This window comes from Sinohyriopsis cumingii, unplaced genomic scaffold (assembly GCF_028554795.1).
Source record: "Sinohyriopsis cumingii isolate HCF-2022 unplaced genomic scaffold, ASM2855479v2 utg001818l, whole genome shotgun sequence".
NCBI lineage: Eukaryota > Metazoa > Mollusca > Bivalvia > Unionida > Unionidae > Sinohyriopsis > Sinohyriopsis cumingii.
In genome coordinates this window covers 69,943-97,418 of record NW_028316062.1, presented here as the reverse complement: position 1 = coordinate 97,418, position 27,476 = coordinate 69,943, and the positions used below count along the sequence as shown (strand labels likewise).

General features: G+C 33.5%; 1 protein-coding gene across 1 annotated transcript in view; it reads right to left on the bottom strand.

The window, feature by feature from the left end:
- The window catches only part of LOC149771494 (uncharacterized), a gene marked incomplete at its 5' end in the record, with an annotated part of 186,776 nt that extends 164,319 nt beyond the window's left edge, over positions 1-22,457 (bottom strand). The window contains 14 exons of the mRNA XM_089948375.1: positions 1,044-1,216; positions 2,479-2,683; positions 3,323-3,571; positions 4,143-4,337; positions 4,839-4,997; positions 5,798-6,040; positions 7,200-7,413; positions 8,626-8,885; positions 11,057-11,255; positions 12,415-12,747; positions 15,220-15,347; positions 15,991-16,110; positions 20,501-20,617; positions 22,341-22,457. Coding sequence (XP_089804501.1) covers positions 1,044-1,216; positions 2,479-2,683; positions 3,323-3,571; positions 4,143-4,337; positions 4,839-4,997; positions 5,798-6,040; positions 7,200-7,413; positions 8,626-8,885; positions 11,057-11,255; positions 12,415-12,747; positions 15,220-15,347; positions 15,991-16,110; positions 20,501-20,617; positions 22,341-22,457 — 2,712 coding nt within the window. The remainder of the gene's footprint in view (positions 1-1,043; positions 1,217-2,478; positions 2,684-3,322; positions 3,572-4,142; positions 4,338-4,838; positions 4,998-5,797; positions 6,041-7,199; positions 7,414-8,625; positions 8,886-11,056; positions 11,256-12,414; positions 12,748-15,219; positions 15,348-15,990; positions 16,111-20,500; positions 20,618-22,340) is intronic.
- Between the last annotated feature and the right edge of the window lie 5,019 nt (positions 22,458-27,476).

Genomic DNA, 27,476 nt, shown 5'->3' with positions numbered 1-27,476 from the left:
TGTCTTTATCTTGGTTTGAACCGCTTGCATTTTGAATATTTTAAGGCGGCATACCCAGTAAGATTTATTTTCTTTTCTGGTTTCGGAACTCCAGTTGGGATTGTGAGCAATTGCAATAAGTGTTATATCACTGAAAGTGTGGTCGCGAGAGAAGTGTTCTGCTTCTTTGTCATCCAATGATATCTGTACAGATTCTTTGGTCATTGAATGATATCTGTGGAGGTTGATCCTTTTGTGTAGCTTTTCAATTTCTTCAACATACTGGAAGCTATATGTGATGAGATAAATTACATTCTTTGTTTTGCACGTTTTGTCTGGACAATGTATGTTAAGTTTTTCGCCAGACGCTGTGCTAAAAATGTGCTGGTGTCTATAATATGTTGACAGGTTATACACCTTTTATCGCCACAGAACCAGTTTTGCTAGGGCGGTCATGGTTAGTGATTGGCGTTAGATTCGCCATGACTATGGTGTCTTTGAGATTTTTTGGTCTCCGATAGGGATTAACCTTAGTAACCTTAGTTCCACGATGGATCAGTGTTTACTGATGAATTTAGATACTTTGGGGTAGGTCTGGTTAGTAGGTCATGATAAATAGTATCCGATCAGCCTTTTCATTCTCTTCATATTTTGGTTGGTCATTGTACTTCGTTTGTTTAGCCATTTGGGTTGCCTCGTCTATCAGATTTTTGTCGTAGCCTCAGTTAATTAAAATGTTTGAATAACTCTTTGCCTTTAGAGTCGAAAGCGCTCAGGCTAGTTAAAAACTAGTTTTAAACTGTTGGTTGTCAAATTATTGTACTTATCTTAATCCCTGACTCATGTGGTTCCTTGTCTGATCCATTGCACATGAAAGGGCTGTTATTTGCATTATATAATCTGTATTATATATATATATATATATATATATATATATATATATATATATATATATATATATATATATATATATATATATATATTGAAAACAGACATAGTACTGAGGGAAGAAAGAAAATATTTGGAATAAACTACTCATAGCTGTAAGATTCTGATTTGTTTACCTTGCCAATAAGGTCTACAAATGCACACAGCGTATTTAAATTTCGGAGTTGACCGGTTGTCTGCCCTTTGTTGTGTGAAATCACAATGCCCGTGTTCTTTACAGCCACTACATAGGTATATATCAAGCATCAGCGCAGGGGAATGCACGTTTAATTTATCTTGAGCTGTTATGCTGCAATGAGAATGATGCGATCCTTTTCTGATATACATACAATATATTGGTAATTATAAATTAAAAGAGTAATATGATACTCATTGACATCAACACTTACCACTTATAATCATTAGAGAACATAATCTAAAAGTTTGAATCAAATGGTTTTATGTTTTAGATGAGTCCAATATTGTGGATACATCACGGAATACACTTATGCCAGTAACTGCATTAATTTTCACTACGCCATTCTATAGAGAAAACTGCATCTGTAGAAGCAACTTTATTAATTTCGTCGTTAGTGCTATTTTGTTTCAATATTTTCCTTCAGGAAGAAAATGACTAGACCTGGTGAAAATAATAAAGATATCTAAAATATATACGCAACAGCATATATTTTTAATATCTTTTATTTTTACAAAATTATTTTATGAACGTTTATTCTATAATAGAGCCTGGAATTTGTCAGGAAAATTGATTTGCATTACTGTGTAGGAACTGCAAAAACCTAATTGGAATAAGACATGTATATAGACATACTTAGAGATGGAAAGCAATCCTTGATTTGTGAATGCTACTAGATTTCTCGACGGGATTTCAAAACGTTAATATTGATTTGTGACTTAATTATGTTTCATATTATTGTCCACTTCACTGTTTTATTACCCATTACGATATAAACAAAAATATATGTAATTTCACGATTTAACTGTGGGAATGTAAACTTTTTTATTATAATAGGTTACTTTATCAAACTGCGTATTATACATAGTAAAAATATTGCTTATCTTTATGTCTATGCAAACTTAAATTCATTACAGCAGTATATATATATATATATATATATATATATATATATATATATATATATATATATATATATATATATATATATATACATATATATACCTAACTCAAAGGAAGTGATGGTCGAATTGTCTGCCTGGTCTGTTTTCGTGGCATTTGCCGTATTATAAAGCATTATAAAAGAATATATGTAATTTCACGTTTTTAAATGAAAACCTTTGTTATAATAGGTTACGTTATCAAATTGCATATTATTCATAGTAGAAAATACTGATTACCTTAATGTCTATGCAAAATGAAATTCATTACAGCAATCTCTATCTATCTATCTATCTATCTATCTATCTATCTATATATATATATATATATATATATATATATATATATATATATATATATATATATATATATATATATATATATATATATATATATATATATATATATATATATATATATATATATATATTTACCTGACTGATACTGGGTCATCACTTTTAACAACAAAGGAAATGATGGTGGAATTGTCTGCCTGGTCTGTTTTCGTGGCATTTGCCGTATTATAAAGCAGTTTGTAGGTAATCGGTCCATCATCAGATGCATTTGCTCGAACAGAAACCTGTTGGCCAACATACGCATACACTGTGCTATTGCCAGTGATAGTTGGAATTGTATTCACTGTAAGAAGAATTTTAACGGTTGGTAATTGTTGTGTTACACATCTGTCTATATGATGCAACTTGTAAAATTAAAACACACAACAGCAACGTTAACAACAGTAAAACTATTATTACGTAGGCAAGAAGTTCAAAAACAAGAAGAAAGATGTATTTATTTTAATTTATTAATAAATCCTATTCATTATCGTGATTCACGTATATTCAAATTAAAACATATGTTCTTCCTTATTCCATTTAATCAAGTCTCATCTCATTATCAAGTCTCATTTAATCAAGTCTCATCTCATTATCAAGTCTCATTTAATCAAGTCTCATCTCATTATCAAGTCTCATTACTCAAGTCTCATCTCATTATCAAGTGTCATTAATCAAGTCTCATCCCATTATCAAGTCTCATTTAATCAAGTCTCATCTCATTATCAAATTTCATTTAATCAAGTCTCATCTCATTGTATAGTCTCATTTTCAGATATTTTGTCTACTGACTATTCATTTACTGGTACTTTGATTGTTTATATAATCATGTATGTATGTGTGTGTGCGTATGTGTGTTGATTATTACAATTATCACATCACAACTCTTTACCAGAGTTAATGATCTATTGTGCAATTATTCTGCTAAATATGATTTGGTTACCTATTTCTGCTTGACCAGTCGCAGCCTGTGCTTCTAGATGGCGAGTGTTATTAGCAACCGCCTCGTTTTCCGTGAAAACTAGATCAAATATACATTCCTGATTGTCTTCTCCACATGTCTTCTTGGCATTCTTAACCTTTTCAACGTTCGCTTCATCCAAAAATTTGGGGACAAAATTTTTGTAGTGAAAGTCCGAATGGTTTTTTCCAAGTGGATATATGAAAACTGATTTCATTGAATTCACCTCCCCTGAAATATAAAAACCCAATAATAGTATAAAACTAGTGTCCTTAAGTGTATTTGGTCATTCGTGATGAGCACAGTACCTATCGTCGTAAACTCTTTTCATGACAAAACGAAGCAAGTGTAAAGTCAAAGTTAAAAACGGTTAAATGCAAGGTAGTGTCGACGTTCATGCTAGATATATGTATTAATAACAATTAACCCCGCCTCATACAGAGACATATCATATCGTTTGGGAAAATTAAGTCACTTTCAGTGTTTTCGTCAGGAGACTTTGCTTGCTCTCTGAGCAGTAAAACATCAGTTGTAGTTTTAAAGTTAAAAGCATTAACTAAATATAGTTTATAACTTTGACTGTCATGATAGTGATCCGAAAATCAGTTGGTTCATTTCTTTGATGTTGATAAATACATCTAATAATTGTTTTAAAAGCTGTCAACCCTAACGGATACCATGGATAGTATACGTTTCCACCGTCAACGCACATCGTTGCTGTTGAATTAGAAGGCATTAATTTTAGTTCTTTATTTGCACATTCACAGATTACAATTAATTAGATAGCGGGAACACCACTTACATGTTTGTCCGTAGCTGAAAATTTGACGTTCAGAGATATTTGAAGACAAGAAAGTGCCATTGTCAAACATAAAGTCATTATCCGGATTTCCATCAAAGTTTCCCAGCAGACCCCTTGTCTGTCCTTTAAACTCAGTAGGTATTACCACGCTAACAGATAACATCCGGACACCAACTGACACATTGAAGGATATTCCTTAAATGTTAAGGTGTATAATAATTTAGTACCTGACTTTATACAAATTTGACAATGTAATGATTAATTTTTGAAATATTACACATGTTTGCAAAAGGATAACTTCCCGTTCATACAAATAAAATTTTCCATTAACGCACATTAAAGTTAAATATTACCTGTGATCAGTTTCAGAAAAACAAATCTAACATTCAAATTTTGAATTTGTATTATTATTGATGAGTTTAATATTACCCTGAACTTTTAACAGTTCAAAATTTAGCAAGAAATAAAGGAAAAATTTCATTCACTACGTTATACCTTTCCACTCTCACTCATTTATGAATGTGATTTGGATTTTTAACGGAGAGAAGGCCAGAATCATATACTTTAAAGCAATATCTCAAGCCAAATAATTATTGGAGTTTATTTGATGGAAACAATATATGTAGTTATTAAATACATTTTTTTCTGACATTGATGATAATATACAGAATGAAACATAAATAGTATAGTATAAACCATTGGAAAATACGGCCGTTAATGTCTTTGTAGCATCGTCTCGAGAAAGCGAAATATATTCATCCTGCACTTCAAACACCTTGGTCATGTCAGCAAAGTCCTTCGTATAGTCATCAAACGAAGACATATTCTCACTGGATTTTGCGTATATGATTAAACCTATAAGAAATTAAAGCACAGTTATGTAAGTTATTGTTTCGTCAGCATTGCTAATTAAAACTTGTATGTTGTATTATATTATGTTATATTTGTTTTTGTTTTGGTATCTTGGAATATATTTCATTATCATTTTTTTCTTGTATTGTTCATTACCATAAGATCGTCATGCTGTATATCCTTTTTCTAAAGGCCAAAGGCTAAACACTACCAAACGCAAAACGCCAATGACTTAGAATAACATCTGAGTATAATCGGAACGCTAGTGTTGAAAATATTTGTATATAGTTAAAGCTGATATTAAGTAGATAACATGAAAAACAATGCCATCAACTTAGATGTTTATAATATTACTATGACAACATATTGTGCAAATTGCCGTCTTCAAAGTTATTGCCTGTATATTTATTTGTGATGTATTTAATTGTTTTATTGACTTAACAAAGATAATGGTTCTTCCACATTAACGTTTATATAATCGGCCCTACCCAAATTCATCCATAGACGAGTATTTAGATAATTATTGAAAGGAGTGTGATTGTCATCGGAGAGTGTCAGTAAAGCTACTATACTAATAACATTTCGAGTTGTGATGCAATAATATAAACCATTCACAACAGAAAATAAAGAATCCAGCTAAGGACAAGAAGATTTAGCAAACTCCGATAATATTAATACGCTATTTTTACTGAACGCAACCAACAGAAGGAACGATAAAATATATTTCATTCTGATTAAAAATGTAAATAAGTTCTGAGGCGAAGTTAAAGAAAATAAAATAGAATAACAAAAATAATGCTTACCATCTTTCCTTCCATTGAGTTCTACCTGTACATTGGAGCCTAAATTATCTTTCGCTGCAAAGGCTGAAAAAATTGTAGCGTCTGTCAGATTGCCGTTAGCTTTCTCTGCTCGGGATGTACGTGACTGCAGGTAGAAAGTGGCTTTGGTTGTCTCTAAGGATACAAGTGTGTATTCTCCCCATCCATTGAATGTAAACTTCTTCTTGTCGAGGGTTTCAATGTGAGGATCACCCCAGAATATAGCTGTAAAATTAATTATGTAGTCGAATAAATCGCATCTTTCATATTATTTCATTAAACCATCAACACTATCAACCAGTGACATATTGAAAAACACTATGTTGTTAGGAAAATATGAGATGCATTTACATTTTCGATCTCTTTATATTTTTATGTTGATGATAACCGAGAAAAGAAAACAACTGTAAGGATAAACATACGAAGCCTGCGTTCACGTTGTTGGAATAAAGTAACTTCGGCGTTGTTCAATGATTACTCACACGGGCATTTTTAAATCATGATTTTCTATTTATTTTCATTCGTCAGGTAAATACATATAAAGTCTGATTGCTAATAGAAAAAACACAACTAATGTCAAATAAGAATATAATAATACAAATAACCTTTTCCTACTAGGGATAAAAGGAATATGTGACTATGCAGTACAATCAAATCAGTAGCATTGCATAAATAAGTGAATTATCGGAGGAAACCGTTAGCAGTGCTTGTACATAGTTTACAGGGATTGTCGGAATATGATATGCCTACAAGGATCCTAAGATATGGAATGATTGGCTGGGTACTTATCAAAGTGGTAATATTTTGAGTCAATAAATCAAAGTAAATAACTTTCATTAATCATAGAAACTGCATATTAACATAAGAGTGTCATGTGTTTGATTTTTCTTTCCCTCAGTTTGATCCACTATTTACTGAATCATTGTCAATTACTCCATGTTTGTTAAATGCAAAGAAAGGACGATGAACAACGAAGCAAAATAAGTTTTGCTTTAGAATAATTGTCCCTCTGGTTGGCCAGAACACGCTGCTTGCATTTAGATAGAGAACAATAATGTATTCTAAGAATATCCTTACTCTAAAATGCCTCGGATGAAGCAAGCTGAACATCAGCTAAATGAAAAATTTACCCTCTTCAGAAAGGTTTCTAAGAAACAAGTGTGGTGACAGATCTTGTAATTGTCCTTCATTTTAATGTTGGGAAAATTATTTTAAGTATTGTCAATCCATATGAATATATCTTACCCCGAGGGATGTGAACATATAGTTTTGTTTATCTGCTACATTATTTGATTTATTCCGAAACAAGATATTTATTCTTTATAATTGGGATAGTAAAATATCGTCGCTCACATCAAACAACCGATTCAGAAATCGCACTCACCGAAAAAGTACGGAAATATGCTGTAACAGGGGCTGACAGGACGTAGCTCATAGTACAAGTTACATAGTTTGGTTCTATTGCAGCAATAGTCCTTCATCCTCAAGTCTACGGCCTGATATTGCTTGGAGTTAGTTATCTTGTGATATTGTAGAAACCCTCCTGCAGTGGGTGCTGTTTGTTGATACTGTTCAGTCGTTACATTATAGCAACAGGTCTAATAATAGTAATGATAATAATAATAATACTACTACTAATAATAATAAATCGTTTTTTTTTTTTTCAAAAGGCGGACGTTGACCATCATTCTCGTTATGTTATAATGATTACATTCTTTGTAATGAATCAGTACTATATGCGGTAAGGCGGATTATACCAAGCAAATAATCTCTTGTATCGGAAACAGTACGTTATAAACCCATTTATCTGAATAGTTACTTACGATATGTCCTTGAATAACGATTGTAATGTAGGGAATATAGCAAATACGCGTGAGTATGTGAACTGGGACATTTATTTTTTACTGCAACTTTACTAAACGTAATGAGGTATTCAAGACATAATAACTCCATGAATAAAGACTTTCCAATAAATACACATTTGCATGTGAATATGGTTATACAGAAACTCGATACATTTGTTGATCCTATAAGACAATACATTTTCTATTGTCTTGCAGGTGGGTGGTGGTAAATAGTTATTTGGCTAATTATAGAAGAAAACATATATCATATTCTTGTCAAATATCAAAGATACCTTTATCTCTGTTGTTCCCAAATATCATTATGATAAACGTAATTACCACATGGCTTCCTACTTCAATTCAATTATATAAGAATTTTCTTATAGTAATTTATACCTGAAACAAATTAAATAAATGCATGTGGTGTGTATCCTCTAAACAAATAATCACGTGATGCTGCAAGACAAATGAAATCTCATCTCTCTATGTATGTTTAAATCGTGTAATGGATTTAATTAGACTACTTAATCCATGATAGTTCATTGATATTTATAACCTGTTCATTCAATATGTCTCACTTTATTCTATGCGGCCGAGAGTTTGGAATAATTTGGCATGTATATTAGAAGGTGTGACCGCAACGAGGGATATTTGGGGTACACTTTACTTGGTTGAACCATTATCAACTAAGATAACAAAGATAGGATCAAAATGTTAAAAATTACACTAGTTATATTAAAGACAAATCTTCACTGAAAATATAAAATAGTGTCAAATGACAATCTTTAAAAGGAGGGCTTTATTCTCATTTAGGACACATGACATCACAATGAGTATGGAAGTCTTAGCTATATTATTTCCCAAATAGACTGTACTATTGAAACTAAATGGTAAAGTTAGTTTATCAACACCATGTTAGTAAATATCGTATACGAATGTAGCTAGTGAAAATCAAAGGATATCTACCTTTCCATGAGGACTGTACCACCACCTTGGTCGAACGACAGCACAGTATGTATAGGGATCCTGAAAATAGTAGCTACCAAAACTATTGTCCCACCAAAGCCAGTTCATGGAGCAAGGGCATGCTGGCATATTGTCATTCATACTTTCATAGTAATCCTTGTTGTTGCGGTCTTCTGACCACCAAGAAAGACAAACAAGTTGGTCACTGCTGAGTTGAAAATCTACTGGTGTCAATCGGTAATACAAAACACCTTTTAGACCTATAAATGACAACATAATTGATATAGACACAATCATTTGCTTGCCATAATTAACACGTGTTCGTTTGCCTTGGGGCAATGACACCATTCACAATATTGTAGTGTTATATTACGATAATTTTGCTTCTTCAAACTGTAAAATTTATATGAGAAATCCCCTTTGATAGTATGTAAATAAGTCATGAGAGATTCCGTATTATAAGCTCGTTGTTTCTGAGATGGACCAGAATGAAGACTTACCGTAGAACATCTGAAATAATTTTGGTTTAGCTTACTTTTTTCCAACATTACAACATTATTATTCAAACGGGATTATTTTGTGAATCTAGACATTGTGTTATTGCTGTATTATTTAATGTTTTCTTATAATTCAAGACGTAGATGTCCCCATTATGTCACCAGAAAAAGAGGTCGTCTCCATATCGGAAAGTATTTGGCCAAGCCATTCTTTTGGACTTCTTTGTTTATAGTTAAAAGAAAACAATCGAAGGTTCACTTACTCTACAGACTCTGCAAAGAAGCTTGCTTCTTTTTGTTGATATAACGTTCATTCTTTTCACGAGAGTAGCGAATAGTGAGAACATATATTACGTAAGACATATATTTCGTACACACGTCATAGAGGCATCATCTAATCTACTATACTTTTTATGTCCAATTTTACAATTTTTCAATCAACTCATCCAAGATGCATCTCGCGTATGATTACTTGGCAGCTGAATAAACGCGAGCTAAAGTGTACACATGATCATTTGACTCTTTCTGATTAACTTTTTATAAATGGTCATCCAAAAATATTACCAATTTCTAGATCAATGATTAGTCTAATCAGGAAACAGTGGAAATGGGAAGCGTACACATATAGCTATAAAACAGCATGGATTGCTATAATTGAGTCAACTACCTAGACATTGGCTACTGTGATCAATGTGAATTGTTTTCTTTGCGTAAAGAATGATGTAAGTACTTTCCTTTCGCTTGCTTTTAGCGAAGTATTTTGCTGTTATACATTACATGGTTTGCTATGTACTTGCTTGTAGGAATGGCGTTTGTGGTAAGCATATTCTGAACTTCAAAATGGACATTGGTATTGCATCACTAATACATTTATCAACTTCCATTCTTTCCTTTTCTTGAGAAATTCAGACACATATTAATAATCTAGGTTGATTTATCTTATTACATGAAACATGATTTCAACAAAGTGAGAGTTGACACTGTCGTGATTCTAAGCTAGTATTGGATTAAGGAAAGATCTTAAATGTAAACGAAGCACGTGTGTTATTATCATGTCCAAATCTGATTTCGAAATAAAACCCGAAAAAAAAACAAGTTTTATATATATAAGAGGTAATGTAATTTAAACGAGATATATTACTTTCTATATATATATTAACTGAGTGCCAGTTTGGGCCATTTCTGTCCAAAAATAAGTTTCCAGTGCAGCACTTGTATGCGACCCAGGTACAAATACCGAGGTACTTTGTAAAACACGTGATACACACAAAGGAGTAAGGAGCTATTAGCTTTAGACATTGAATTGATTCTTCATTAGCAATATCGTCATTGTTAAGCACTGCATTTTTAAAAAATCCTTTCAACTAAGGAGCAAGATATAAGTCAGTCGAACTTATTTCTAATTATAATTTTAGACACTATTAATATAAAGATATGTTTTTGTTATTAGCAATGTTTCATGTAGTCGTGAACTAAATAACGATATGCTAAATATAAAAAGGTAAATCTGGTACCCATAACTACGGCTACGTTATATATATATATATATATATATATATATATATATATATATATATATATATATATATATATATATATATATATATATATATATATATATATATATATATATATATATGTGTGTGTGTGTGTGTGTGTGTGTGTGTGTGTGTGTGTGTGTATTGCTGAAGTTAATATCAGTGCAGAGATACATATTTGAAATGCTCATCATGTGAGCAATCTAAACTAGTAAGATGTTTGGCAATAAGGACACTAGCATCGAAAAGTATTTTCGCTTAAGAAAGTTACATCACAGAGAGAGATAGATAGATAGATAGATAGAGAGAGAGAGAGAGAGAGAGAGAGAGAGAGAGAGAGAGAGAGAGAGAGAGAAATAAAGAGAGGATATGAGTGTGTTAGGAACATATTCTTACCATTCGTTTCAACATTGCTATCAATAGTTAAAGCTCTAGTAGTGAAGGAATTCAGATCTTTCTTCAACGTGTTCGAGATTTCAAAGGCATATCCAATAAAAACCTCGCTATGTTGCAAGAGCATTTGACCTCTGAGGTAGACGTAAAGGGCAAATGTGTTCAATCCGTCTGTCACCAATATTACATGAAAACTTATGCTCTGAAAGATAGGAAATTAAAATGCAGTTTAATTTCATCGTAAGGTTTAGAATCTAATAATGTGTGATCAAGATTTGGGGGTTAAAATATGTAATCTGGGGTTAAACTATGTAATACAAATGTGGGGCTAATATGTGTAATTAAGAGTTGGCTGTGTAATGCCATGTTGGCTGTGTAATCAAGAGTTAGTGTTTATTACTGTGTAATCATGAGTCTCATCCACCCTGCATCACGTCTTTTTCTGTATTCTACGAAGCTGAGCAAATAAGACATGGTTACACATTTAAATGGATGTGAAGCGATATATAACTTATGGTTAGTCAGTTAGTCTGTGACACAGACATAAAATTTGCTGCAAAAACAAAATGGACTTTTGTTTGTTTTCCTATGTATATATTGTCATCTACGTTTACAGTTTCATAGACCCATCTTCAAAAACTGCTCGTTCAAATGTCTACGACAGTTCTTTAGATCTGGAAGGCCGATTGAATTATATCCAGGTTAGAGTCAGAATTCAATGCAATAAAGAGTTCAGACGTATATATCAAATAACACATGCAGATTAAGATTACGTGGATTCTACTTTTTTAATGAAAATCACGCGAAAAAGATCATTGCAAATTATGTTCCAGCTTCTGTGTTGATATTATTCATCTATATATTTTGTTTAACAGCAAGGAAATATTTAGCACACTGGTATATGTGATCTGAAGTAACGAAAGAACAAATTGAAATAACTTTGATCGAAAGTAAATTACTGGATTAATTTGGCAATAACATAATCATGCGAAATAAATTTTAAAAACAAGTGATTTCAATAAATATATTTTAAAAATAATTCCAAATATATTTTAGAATGTCATTTGTTGTGATTTGTCTTTTACGTTAGGTGAATACGCTGAATCGTGTTGACGTAGCCATGCCAAAAGTTAAAGGGCATTTCATTTTATCATAACGGGATATGCGCATGTCTTTTCAAACTTCACCTTTCTACAATAACATTATGTTCTCTCAAACATGACTGGTAATTGTAATAGTAACTGTTCTAAAGGAACATTTGAATAAGGTTCGTTTAGGCAATGCAGTATAGGAGGATAAATGTAAAAAATTCCATCTGTTGTAGTGTCTATACAATGGCTGATAAAGAACAAATGAAATACCTCATTTTTTCCGGACGAAGCAGGATAAGCTTGCACCCTGTCCCATGTAACCAGTAGAACAAATGTTGGACTAAAAGTTGTCTGGTCGCTTTCTGTGCTACGCACGAAATTTCGTGCCTGCACTATGTTTTCATTTGTCCCTAAAGTTTGATTTTTAATGATATCGTATGCATGATAGTAAATTTTTCCACCCCCATATGAGATATTATTTCTAAGGTCAAGGTCAGTAAAATAAGGTGCTAGATAGGCATGCTGTATCAGTTCCTCATCATCACGTGCGGGGGTGGGCGTGGTAACGGGTTTAGAGAATGACACGATCCCGTTACTGCATACCTGCAAACAAAGCACATAATTACTGAAACATTCTGCATATTCCACTGGATTGAATGAACGATAGTACAAATCATGAAATGAAAGAAAAAGTTTAACTAACGTTTTCAACAGCCTTTAGTTAAATAGTGCCACTGTATAAGCACACCAACTTAGATGTCAAAGTTATTCATAGAACTGTGTCTGAATTTGTTTTTCCTTATTGGTAAAAATTTTGTAGAAGGATAAAACAATCGATGTTATTGTAATGTGATCGACTGTGATATATATGTTCTATATCAACTGTCCAAATACAATGTAGTCAAAGTACTCAAGCACACTATTCTAAATTTGATTTTGTATGGTTGAAGGTTGATTTCATGACAATTTGTTGTTGGTACATTTTTTATCTAAATTATATTAATACATCATTATGATTAGACATTGGCACTACATTTAAAGTCATTTCTCGATATAGAACATGTTACAATTGTATTATATCAAAGTCGACTCCAATCATACCACATTTTGACCAGAAATCATGCACTAAAATACTTTCACTAACTAGGCTGTCTCTGCCATGTCTCCATATATAAAGGTTAACAAATAAATTATTTTGAGAGTAATTGTAATCAATGTGTAGCACCTTTCCAGCCGCCCGTAGTGGAGGACGATGGTACGTACCCATCGAAGGCAAAAGTGCTACTTGTATTAAATAAAAAGGTAGAATCGTAGAAATGATATTGCAAAGTAAAGCCTCATTGATTTCCGGAAAATCGTTTACACTAATCATTCCAGTCAGTTCATTCAAGTGCAACTATCTCCAGTAAATCCAAAACAGCATATTCTAATAAACATAATAATCTAGGTGCATCGGAACGTATAAATAATGCACTGGATGGAATGTTTAACATAAAACAAGAATACCATGAACGGTACATTATGTACATTGAAAGTTAATTTTGTACACAACTGAATCTTATGTGCAGAAATGAATTTCTTATTTATGCAACAGCGACGTCGATCTTCCACCTATTTAAACCTATGTCGGTAGACTTCTTTTCTACCCAAAGAATAAACCATGTTAGTCTGTGATATGGGCATAATGTTACTGACTGACAACCTGTTTGTTTTCCAGTGACTGTGACTGTGACTGTTTAACGTTTTAATCTGTAATCAATATTATTTTCCTTGCACAGAATCCAAGTCATCTACAACGTTGGGTAACTAAAGTTTGTAGTAACTCTGAGAAAATGAATGGGCAAAAGACAAATTTAAGAATGGAATGTCGGACAGGTAGTCATTGTCGTGACTTAATACGTTCCGCATCACAGTGAGTTTATAAATATGAAGTAATATATAAGATCTCAACTATCGTAGTATTGTAACGCCTATAACTGAGCTGTTGAAAGAGGGCGCGCCAAGAGGCCGAGTAGCCTAAAGCGCTCACTGTTACGGATCACTGCCATCTCACATCGGGGTCGGCTAAATGTGGGTATGTTAGAAAGCTTGTCAGTAGCTTCTCATGCGTCGGTGGTTCTTTCCTGGGTTTTCCAGGGTTCTTTCTCCAACTATATTCTGGCCGCCGTGAATAGCCTAACTTGTACTAATAATGGTGTCAAACCCCATAAGAACATCAACAAAGCTGTTGAAAAAACGTCCTACTCTAGTATGTTAGCCATTTCGTTGCTTGTCTGCATGCAATATCCGTACTCAATGTCAAAGTAATATTTAGATTTATTGAAACGTACTGACAACAAACTGTACAAAATGTTATGTCGTTGCAATTGCATGCGATATATATTATGCAATGTAAGCCATGACTGAAGGAGATATTTTCTCATAATAAAATGTCTGAAAGAAGTATTACCATTTATGCTCTGTTTTTTATGTTGTGACAGTGATGCAGTGTTATAAATATAATCGTTTTGTAGCTTTCCAGGTCAAATCTTGTATTGTGGCGTATTTAATAGTTAGTACTGCTTCTTTATAAACTGAACGTAATTTGAACATGCTCCTGAACGTTTCGGTCACGCAGTTTTCTTCCATAAATCAGTACGTGATATAAAAAAAACAATGTCCAACTGCATAAATATGTGCCCACGTTCAGCACATTTGTTATGGCAATTGTTTGTCTGTTAAAGTTGAATTATAAGCGCACTGAACTTTACTGTGTTTTCAAATCAATTGTGTCAGTATAATCTTCGTTTTGTGTACGTCATGTTTTATGTTGGTAAAACTAGTCCTACGCTGCATGGATTGTAATGGTAGTTGTACATTTCGGCTACAATTTAGCCTCGTCAGTGTTTAGTACCGGAATAAATGTATTAATTACAATTATGTCAAATGCATTTTGTATACCTACTATGCAATTAACATGTTTTACTGTAGAGATCTCCAATGATGTTGGGGTCGTATCACTTTCTGCACTTTGATTATAATGTACATACTTCGATTAGTGAAAACATAGACATGTGCGGAAAGGGCAATACTTACGTATATATCCCTATAAAGAATTCCATAAATAGGGAATTGTAATGAAGAGGTTATTACAGAGCTACAGTCATCATCAACGCCGGTTAGCACTGAATCCCCTGCGTTCGTGCCGTAGATTAATGAGAAAGCTTGAAAAATAAATATATAGAGAATTTAATAGGTAAATGAGCATGTACATATAGGCACACAATATCTCTATATCTATCTATCTATCCATCTATCTAATCTATCTATCTAAAGAGAGAGAGAGAGTGAGAGAGAGAAAGAAAGAAATTGATAATTACAAAAACGTGACGGAATAGCTGACATTGATAAAGCGCAAGACACACGAGACAATATGCAGTCTGGAATAACACAGGCTTCAGCGACAGGGGTAGTCTACACATATGTGTGATTCTGTGTGTACGAGATTACGTAAGCAATGAAAATTAAGTACACTAATGGATAAAGGAATCAGTTAAAATAATGAAATGACTACTGATCTACGATAACGACCAATGCGAATGTCATATGATATACATTCTTTGGTGTTTAGCTTTACTTGGTTCTGATATAAATGGTTAATCAAGAATTCATCACTTAACGGTGGTTACAGTGAGATAATGTATCTACTGTAACAGTGAATTGCGAGTTTATGTACTGATGAGGGATAATAGTAACGCACGCATGTTTATATTTCACCAGACTTAACAGAAAAGCCCCATCACTTTAACTTAGTATTCTGAACATTCGATTTCCCTTACTGGGACAGAAGAAGCCCCTTCGATTTACCTTGGTATTCGGAGCATGTCGAACCCCTCCAGCCAGTGGAACAATTGCAAATAAATGTCCCTGCTGTATTTCTGCATATACCTCCATTTTCGCACGGTGTCTTGAGACATTCATCCACGTCTACAATATAATGCAAGTGGATAATAGTGCATGACTAGGTTGGTATTCTTTAACAGTCTAAATATAAAGTGTCGATAACCAGAAGGAGCTGCAATCACCAATGTTTCCTGGTGCATGTAACGTTATTTATACATGACGAACTCACATATTGATTAATGTCTGAATTGAAACATAACACTTATATTATATTTAGACCAAGGTGTATAATTTGTATTATTCAACGTATCGTGTTCATGGTACAATATATTGATTCAAGCAATGAATGATTCCTTCTGTCACTTGCTGCCAATTATAAATAGATAGGTGTTGGAGTTTTAGATTATATGGCAGTACATGATCACAAATAACAACAGAAAATAGATCTGCAATGCACAGATAACGATACATAGCGTAATTTAAACATGTCTTATCTCGTGAATTTCTACGAAATTAATTTCACTTTCAACCCGCACCAAGTAAAGTAAAAAGATGAAGTCGATTCAAATTCCTTTTTATTCGTTATTTGCATATGTAAAAGTATTGCTACATGGTGAACTGACACATTCGTTAACATCTATAATCACACGTGGATGTATATTGCAAATTCTGACCTAAAATATAACATTTGTATTGTTCATCTTCCCAAATTTTATAACGCATCTTATAACATACATGATTCAAGAACTGACTGTTTCAAATTGACATATCTTTTCACATATTAATACTAAATTTTCATACTATGTTATGGTATTATCGTTATATAAAATAAATATAATAAACCAAGATGTTTTAATCAAATGACATGTTTATTGCGTATACGCCAAAGATATTACCCCCTCCTCCTCCCAATCTCAGCTTCACCCTCCAAGGAACGAATGCAATTCAGAAGAGTTTATATGCATCATTACCCCATAAATATATAATATAATAACAATGGGAACATAAATTCAAATATTCTTGTTGTCGAGCAGTCAGAGTTTTATTTGATTTGTCTCAAAAGGTGCAAATAAAGAATTATGTAAAGAAATTAATACCGGAAATATTAAAGGCAGAAAGCAGAACATTTTGGGAAATTAACTTTGCGCTCATTTAAATATAGCACTCATCTTTAGTAAAACAATATTTAGGATACAATATACATACTTGATACTTTTATATTTTGAAAAAAAAATAGAAATATATAATGTGTACCTTTATATTTTTAACAAATATATAATGTGCATCTTCTGTGCAACTCCTGCCCTTCCAAAGGCTTGCACACTTGCACAAGTTTGAACTATTGGTGTGTGTGCATGTAGCGTTTGTTTTCTACATATACTTGGGAATGCTTTAATGTCCGAAAAGAAGTTAAAATTTTTTTGAGTTGATTTAGAAATTTATTTATAATTCATGTTTATCATTTATACCACCTTTCATATTGTGTTAATAGGTGTTTTGTATTTTTGTTGCAGTTAAAAATCATGTCCTTCTATCCCATCGACTTTCATTCCTTTAGCAACAAATCCGTATACTATGTGCAACTATGTGACTATTAATCCACAAACATGAAGTGACCAGACAATGGTTAGAATCATACAAGACAGGGGTCATGATCTGGATCACTAACGGGCAAAACACCTATGACACTACCTCGGTAGACACGATTGTTGACTGCAACTATACTTGAAAAATATTGATTACAACTATACTACAGACGATCTTCTCTCCGATGCTACATTAATGATTTAACTAAACAGTGTATCAAGGAAAAGAGTGTGTACCGACAGAGGATATTTTATACAAATTTAGGAGATAGTATATCATAGACTGGAGAGTTTTCGTAGTATATAAATGGAGAAAATCTAATTGTCTTGGCCATAACAATGCTTATTTCTACATTGACTAATCAACAGTATACTTTTTACACAAAGATATACGATGCGAAGGAGAGCAGCGCGAGCACATGAGGAAAATGTGCCGCAACTATTATCAGACACGAGAAAACAAAAACTACTGAATACATTAACTTTACGATTGACAATATTAGGTGCACAGGTACAACATCTGGCTATGATCGAGCTGGTGTAATATTCGGTGACGGACCATTTTAGCTGATCTGGGCCGACTCCTTTGTGAAAGGTATATTATATATCATACATCAAGGGAATTTTACAATGAGGACCATGACCTAGGCAATGATTCATAAAGGGCTGATACACAATTTCGTGCTACTACAGGCGGACTCCACATGTATTGGTATAAAATAACACTGGAAGCTTGTAAAGAGTTAATACGGCAATAACTGAAACAATCTACTGTGTTTTATCCCCATTAGATAAGCATATATACAAAATTACATGGCATTGAAACGCAATAATTGTCATGCAATATGCATAGGAAGATATGAATTATGTGGCATACTGTAAATCACATTTGCTCGTTTATATTGTTGCTACAGTTGCTTGACCATATCGTAAATTTGGCATCGGAATCAAATCACATAACCAACTTTTGTTAGTGAATATAACCTCATGGACAGGCGAAAATTCGCTCAACTTGTGATTGCACAAACACCTGAAGTTGTTAGGAAAGTGTGTTCCTAATTAAATTAAATAATAACTAGAACTGAAGTTCCTGATATTGTTAGAAAATTAAAGCGAGTCATAAGTGGACTTTTCAATTAGCGAAATCGTTCCCCGTATATAAGCATGCCAAGTAAAACAAATTGCACAGCAGCGTGGAATAAGAATACCAAGCCTTATTCGACAAAGAGATATACATGAAATATTGGAATCAACCTGTTGTCCCAGATAATACACCAACGGATGCTAATGCAACAGCAACGGTTCAACAACTGATGCGATTTGCATGTAAACGTAATATACGAATACCATGAAGAACAAGAAAAGTTGACATGTTTGCATTATTATGTGTGTTTGAGGATGAACAAAACAGTTGTCTTAAATCGCTTGAGGTTACAGCGAAATGGCTAACATCTCTATTCCCCCATATATATGATTGAGACCAGTGATAATATTCTGAAGTCACTCATTGCTGGATATGCAAAGGAGCTTTTAGTTCTGACAGTGCAAAAGTACGCGATCTCTGCTCAGGGATTCGACAATATTTTCTGAATTACTCCTTGATAAAGTTAGTACGGAATCGAGTGGCAGAACATTTCCAAAACACTAATCGATATTGTTCCACTAATACAGAGATGCTAATGAGAAAAGCAGTGTACCTTTTCCAGTACATGAATGATTGGGAAACATTTGTTGAAACTCACTTACCACCGATTGTAGTGTTTTAATCGTCACCGTTACGTAAAGATATTTATGTCAGTAACTACGCGCACTCAAAAAAGGTTTTGTAGGCATTTGATTGCAACTAATGGGTGACTATCACGATCAGTACTAGCGCACCAATGTGTTGTCGCTCGCTGATGTGCTTGAATAATCCATACACGTGTAAAAGTTAGATCCTGCACATTACTGCTCATCACTGCGAATGGCATGGTATGAATTGTTGTCTAAAACCAAAAACGAGTTAAGTTGCTCACATATAGTGACTAACATATGTTTCTTGAGCGCCCACTAAGTGACAGAAATTCAATGGCAAGTCATCGATATGCATGCGTGAACAGACCAAATATAGATGGGTATGATCCCGCTGCCAATAAACTCTTACTTGAATTTTTGTCACGTCAGGGCAACAGATTCCCGAAATTTTTTCTCAGAATCCACTTATTATAATCGTAATGAGTGCATAAATACGTTCTATCACAACAGAAACAGTGCTATGTGATCATCTATATGGCTACTGCTAGCAATTAGATTTATAATGAATCACAAAATGCTGATTCAACATATCAAACCTAAAAATAACTGTGATAACGAAAATATTGATTTAGTGATAGCATTTTCCTTTAACAGAATCCTCACAAAGTCATATATCCATCTGAATAGGTTCTGAAAGAACAATTTTTCATAACGACACGTCCATGTGTTCATTATTGTTTCTCCGTAAATCATCTTTCCATCCATGCAGCTGTCAAAGAGCAATGATGCTCGTTTCATTAATTTTGGCAGAGGAAAATTCCAGGTATATTTTTCAATTAACATGAACACCTTGAAACTATATGCAGATGCATTATTTCTACGGTAGTTTTCTTTAGCAAGAGATGTATAGGTGTCATGACAATGAAAGTATTAAATATTGTAATTCATGGTTTTCACGAAATTGTCCGCATTTTGTCTCAAACGATCAATCTACGTCATTATGGTTTGATATAAGATGGCCCACATAGCAGCAGGTCGTTGTTTGATACGGATAAACATTTCCTATCTTTATTCAAAATTTTACCATAGTTCTAAAGAGGAATCATATGACCTACAAATGTGTCAATTCTATGGGCAAAACTAAGATTGTTTACCAGTTGTACAGTTCACGTCAGTCCATCCATTTTTGCAAATGCAACTGTATGAGCCGGCTGTGTTGTTACAGGTACCACCGTTTTGACATGTAAGGCTTAAGGAACATTCATCGATATCTGAATTTCAAAACAAAACGTAGCATATGTCGTAAACTTTGAGTAACATATAAGCATCAAGCATTTCCACTAATCGTCGCAGTCTTGCTTAAAGACAGTGCCATATGATTACATTTACAACTTGTTTCACTATTCTAATTTGTAGCCAATAACATCATAATGGTGAAGTATTTTTAAACCTAACACGTTAGAATTGCGTTACAGGACTTTTCTGCTTGGAGATCATATTTTGTCATGTTGACATACCACCAAATATTTAACCATCTAGGATCTATTTTCTATGCAAATGTTTATACCAGAACGATATATCCTTTTGTTCATCATCCCATTTCCATAACTTTGAATAGGTCAGTCGATCTTCATTGATACAAAATATTCAATTGGGCATTAGGATGTATCCTTTGATTGCTTTGCTTGGACAGATTTCATCGATAATTACATGTTTAGACGGCACATTCAAGTAACATATTTTTTTATCTAAGTCAGCATCAAAGCATTATTTGGAACCAAATCTTCCGAACACAAATATTACTCTTGGGACTTTCTACTCGGTAAGAAGGAAAATGAAAATCCGAATAGTTATCTTATAGAGAAGCAATACTGTATTATGTTTCCTTTGTACCGTATCATACGGCCCCCCATTTGTTATATAATAGCATTGTAGAAATGCTTTGGTACACTTTTGTCAGCTCAGAAATACAAAATCCAACAGAGGTGAGGTGAGTAGATCATTTCATTAGGCATATTCGATTCCTCCAAGATTAATCTCAAACTCTAATTTCTCTCACTAGTCCAGCAATAAGAAACAGATATAACCTACGTGTAATACGCAATTGCACAGTTGTACATTTTTCAAGTGTCATTGCATTTGCACATTTCCAACTGTACAAACCGGTTGTTTATGTACAGATACCACCACCTTCACATGGAAAGTAGTAGGAACAGTCATTGATATATGCTCATGCATGCATAAATTTAAGTTTTTCTAATGTTCATTAACATTTACGAAATTCCTTTCAGTATTGGTGATTTCAGAAATGAAACAGTGTCATCTGATCATGTTTATGGTTGCTTGCTGCAAGAACATGTGTAATGAATCAGAACATGCTGATTGAGGATTTCAAATTTAACGACGCAAGAACTTTGATAAGGGCAATACTGAGTTATTATATGACCTTTTCCTTTGTACAAACCCAGACAATGGCATCATAAAATATAGATAGTCTCTGAAAGGATAATGTCTCAAACAAAAGTCCATGTGTGCATTGACCTTTTCCTGTGAGTCATCCTTCCATGCATCAATCAAACAGTAATGATGTTTATATCAGTAATTTTGCTAGGAAGCCTTCGGCTAGGTTTCCAATCAACATGAACATCTTGAAAGAGTTTGGTGACGTTTCCTTTCCACAGTAACATGTTTTAGCAAGATATTAGTATGTTTCCCAACAATGAAAGAATTAAATATTATATTTCAAGGAAGTTGCGATATTATTTTAATTTTGTAGCAACAACTCTGTTGAATCGCTGACATAAAGATTCGATTGAAATGGTCACACATACCCATTTCCTGCAGGGACTTATAAAACGTTAAGACAACGGCGCATTTCCAAATTTTGATACAGATTCACATTTCCCATTTCTTTTCCAAAGATCTCCTATAGTTCGATTGATATGACCTACAATTGTTTCAAAGCTATCGGCAAAACTCAGATTGTTTCTTTACCATTTGTACAGTTTGCGCCTGTCCATCCACTTGTGCAAATGCAACTGTATGAGCCGGCTGTGTTGTTACAGGTACCACCGTTTCGACATGGAAGGTTGGAGGAACATTCATTGATATCTGAAATTCAATACGAAATGTTGTATTAGTCGTACATTTTGAGTAACACATAAGCAGTTCCACTAATGTTCTCGGTCTCGTTTATGAAACAATGCATTATGATCACATTTACAACATGTTCCACCATTCACACTTGTAGCCAAGAACATCATACTGATGGTGCATTTTGAAACTAAGTTTGTGAGAATTGCGCTACTAAACGATTCTGTTCGGAGATCATCTTCCAGTATGTTAAAATATCATGGAATATTGAACCATCTACTATCAAGTTTGTAAGCAAATGTTTACCGAAAACGATCTATTCTTTTGAGCACTATTACATTTCCATAACTTTCAATATATCAGTCAAACGTCATTGACATAAAATGTCACATATGCATTTTGATGCATCCATAGATTTCTTGTCATTCAAGAAATTTTATCGATACGTTGACTTTTAGCGAACACATTACAGTAACAGGATTTAAAAAATTTGACCATCGATACATTATTAGCGGCCATCTATTCCAAAGCGCATTTTACTTTTCCAACTTTTTACTTGGTAACAAGAATATTAAAATCATTGTTTTCATTAAAGTCATGTTTTCATTATATATATATTCATCTTGCTCCTCATTATTTTCAGAACAGCATTGTAGAAATGATATCGAACACATTTTGGCTGCTGAAAAATAAATAATCGTACAGAGATGATGTGAGGAGAAACTTGATTATGCATATGCCTTTCGTCCAACATGAATGTCAAACTTTATGCTGTCTCGTTAATCGAACAATAACGTCCAGGTTCAACTTACTAGTAATAAAAAAATGCACAGTGGGAGAATTTTCCCGTGTCCGCGCATTTGAACTATTCCAACTGCACCAATCCTTTGTGTTTCTAAGGATTTTCTCATGGAAAGTAGTAGTAAATTTCATATCAATTGGCTAAAATATACGAATATTTTAAGTTTTTCAATTGTTAAGTGACATATAAGAAAATGTTCAAACTGGTATTGATTATGTCACAACTGAAACATTGTTATGTGATCATCTATATGGATAGCGCTAGTAGTTAGATTTAGAATGAATCACAAAATGTTGATTGAACATATCAAATCTAAATACAACTTTGATAACGACACTATTTATTTAGTGATAGCATTTTCCTTTAAGCAAATCCTGACAAAGTCATATATCCATCTGAATAGGTTCTGAAAGAACAATTTTTCATAACGACACGTCAATGTATTCATTATTGTTTCTCCGTAAATCATCTTTCCATTAATGCAGATGTCAAAGAGCAGCGATGCTCATGTCATTAATTTGGCAGAGGAAAATTCCAGATATATTTTTCTATTAACAAGAACACCTTGACATTATATGCAGGTGCATTATTTATACGGTAGTTTTCTTTAGCAAGAGATGTATAGGTGTCATGACAATGAAAGTATTAAATATTATAATTCATGGTTTTAACGAAATTGTTCGCATATTGTCTCAAACGATCAATCGACGTCATTATGGTTTGATATAAGGTGTCCCACATAGCAGCAGGTCATTGTTTGATACGGATAAACATTTCCTATCTTTATTCGAAATTTTACCATAGCATGAAAGAGGAATCATATGACCTACAAATGTTTCAATTATATGGGCAAAATTAAGATTGTTTACCAGTTGTACAGTTTACGCCAGTCCATCCACTTTTGCAAATGCAACTGTATGAGCCGGCTGTGTTGTTACAGGTACCACCATTTTGACATGTAAGGTAGGAGGAACATTCATCGATATCTGAATTTCAAAACAAAACGTAGCATATGTCGTAAACTTTGAGTAACATATAAGCAGCAAGCAATTCCACTAATCTTTTTAGTCTTGCTTAAAGACAGTGCCATATGTGTCACAGAATTAGGCAAAGAAATAACTTGGGTTTGTCTTAAAACCAATTAGACTATTTCTCCTTGTACGTGTGTAGAACGTTATATAGGGTTAATGTGTTTTTCCAGGTAAGCGACTGTATTAACATGTACCTAGCCACAGATTACTTGTGTCGGGTATCATGACTTACATGATATGCACGGGTATTCTACCCCGACTTGTACTCACTCTCCTATGGATTTAAGTAAGACGAATCTCTGAAAACCACACTGGTCTTTTTGGATCACGTCAAGGAGTATACACTCCCATTTATTCTCCAGCCATACGGGTAAGTGTTAAATTTGCATTCTTTTTATTTGATAGGCGAAGCTTATTCGGTTTGTACTGTGTTATCGCGTAATAATGTGTTTATTACAACGCAGATTTAAAGTATTATCATATGTCTAGAGATTATCATGTCCAATTTGGTTTTCTTTTAGCTGTTTCTGACTGTGTTTGAAGATGTTTCTGACTGTGTTTGAAGATGTTTCTGACTGTGTTTGAAGCTGTTTGTGACTGTGTTGGAAGTTTTTTCTGACTGGGTTTGAAGAAGATGATTCTGCCTGTGTTCGTAGCTGACTGTTATAGTAGCTGACTGTTATGGTAGCTGACCGTGTTTGTAGCCGTGAATGTCTATGAAATGTTATTGTGAATATGACTAGAGCGGCCCGAAGCTGTACGAAGCCGTCTAAAGTTTCTTGGAGTCATCTGGAGCTTCCAGACCAACGCTGTCTGTTGTGATAAGATTATTGTGAATCTTAGTTGTAATAAGATTATTGTGAATCTTAGTCGTGATAAGATTATTGTGAATCTTAAGTTGTTTCAAAGATTATTTTGAATATTAAGGTCTGTCAAAGATTATTTTGAATCTTTAAGTGTGTCAAAGATTCCTTTGAATATTGTGTTAAGATTATTTTTGAATCTTAATATAATTTTTGTTCGAGATTTTGTGAATATCTTGTTGAACAAAATACTGTTTGGGTATGTGCAGTCCATGAGGGTTCTCGGATCTGCACTTCATTTTATTTATTATTTTTCTTGTTTATTTTCGATTGTATTTTTACATCATATATTTATCATTATTAATTCAGTAATAAAATTCCATCTTCCCACATTGTTTGTCTTGTGAATTTCGTCCAAACACCAACTCGGTTACAATTCTGTGAAAATATGATTACATTTACAACGTGTTTCACAATTCCAATTTGTAGCCAATAGCATCATAATGATCAAGTATTTTTAAACCAAATACGTTATAATTGCGCTACAGCACTATTATGCTCGGAGATCATCTTTCTTCATGTTGACATACCACCAACATATTTAACCATCTAGGACCTATTTCTATGCAAATGTTTATACGAGATCGATATATCCTTTAGCTCATCACAACATTTCCATAACTTTTAATGGGTTGGTCGATCGTTATTGATACAAAATATTAAAGTGGGTATTAGAATGTATCCTTTGATTGCTTTGAGATGGAGAGATTTCATCGATACGTACATTTTTAGAAGGCACATTCAAGTAACATACGTTTTATTTAAGTCAGCATCATAGCATTATTTGGCACCAAATCTTCCGAAAACAAATATTACTTTCGGGACATTCCACTCGGTAAGACGGAAATTGAAAATCTGAATCGTTATCTTATATAGAAGCAATATTATGCTTCCTTTGTATAGTATCATACGGCGCTACATTTGTTATAGAACAGCATTGTACAAATGGTATGGCACACTTTTGTCAGCTCATCAATACAAAATCCAACAGAGATGTGGTCAGTAGATGCTTTCATTAGGAATATTTGATTAGTCAAAGATTAATCAAAAACTCTAATTTCTCTCAGTAGTCCAGCAATAAGAACCAGATTCAACCTACGGGTAATACGCAATTGCACAGTTGTACAATTTTTAAGTTTCATTGCATTTGCACACTTCCAACTGTACAAACCGTTTGTTTATGTACTAAGACCACCACCTTCACATGGAAAGTAGTAGGAACAGTAATTCATATATGTTGATGAAAGCAAAAATAAAAGCTTTTCTAATGTTCATTAATATTCAAGAAATTCCTAGCAGTATTGGTGATTTCAGAAATGAAACAGTGTCATCTGATCATGTTTATGGCTGTTTGCTGCAAGTACATGTGTAATGCATCAGAACATGCTGATTGAAGATTTTAAATTTAACGACGCAAGAACTTTGATAAGGGCAATACTGAGTTATTGATAACGTCACCTTAGTACAAACCCAGACAATGGCATTATAATATCTCCAACGACTCTGAAAGGATAATTTCTCAAACAAAAGTCCATGTGTGCATTTACCTTTTTCGGTGAATCATCTTTCCATGCATCAATCAAACGGTAATGTTGTTTAGATCAGTAATTTTGCCAGGAAACCTTCGGGTAGGTTTTCAATCAACATGAACATCTTGAAACGGTTTGCTGACGTTTCCTTTCCAGAGTAACATCATTTAGCAAGATATTAGTATGTTTCCCATCAATGAAATAATTAAATATTATATTTCAAGGAAGTTACGATATTATTTTAATTTTGCAGCAACGACTCTGTTGATTCGCTGACATAAAGATTCGGATTAAATGGTCACACATACCAATATCCTGCAGTGACTGATGAAAGGTTATGGCAACGGCGCACTTGCACGTTTTGAAACAGACTCAAATTTCCCATTTTTTTCAAAGATCTCCTATTCCTCGAAGGATGATTGATATGACCTACAATTATTTCAAGTCTGTCGGCAAAACTCAGATTGTTTCTTTACCATTTGTACAGTTTGCGCCTATCCATCCACTTGTGCAAATGCAAATGTATGAGCCGGCTGTGTTGTTACAGGTACCACCGTTTTGACATGTAAGGTTGGAGGAACATTCATTGATATCTGAAATTCAATACGAAATGTTTTATTCATCGTAAATTTCGAGAAACACATAAGCAGTTCCACTAATCTTCTCGGTCTCGTTATTGAAAAACTGAATTATGATCACATTTACAACATGTTCCTTCATTCACACTTGTAGCCAAGAATATGATACTGATGTTTCATTTTGAAACTAAATGCGTAAGAATTGCGCTACTAAACGATTCTGTTAGGAGATCA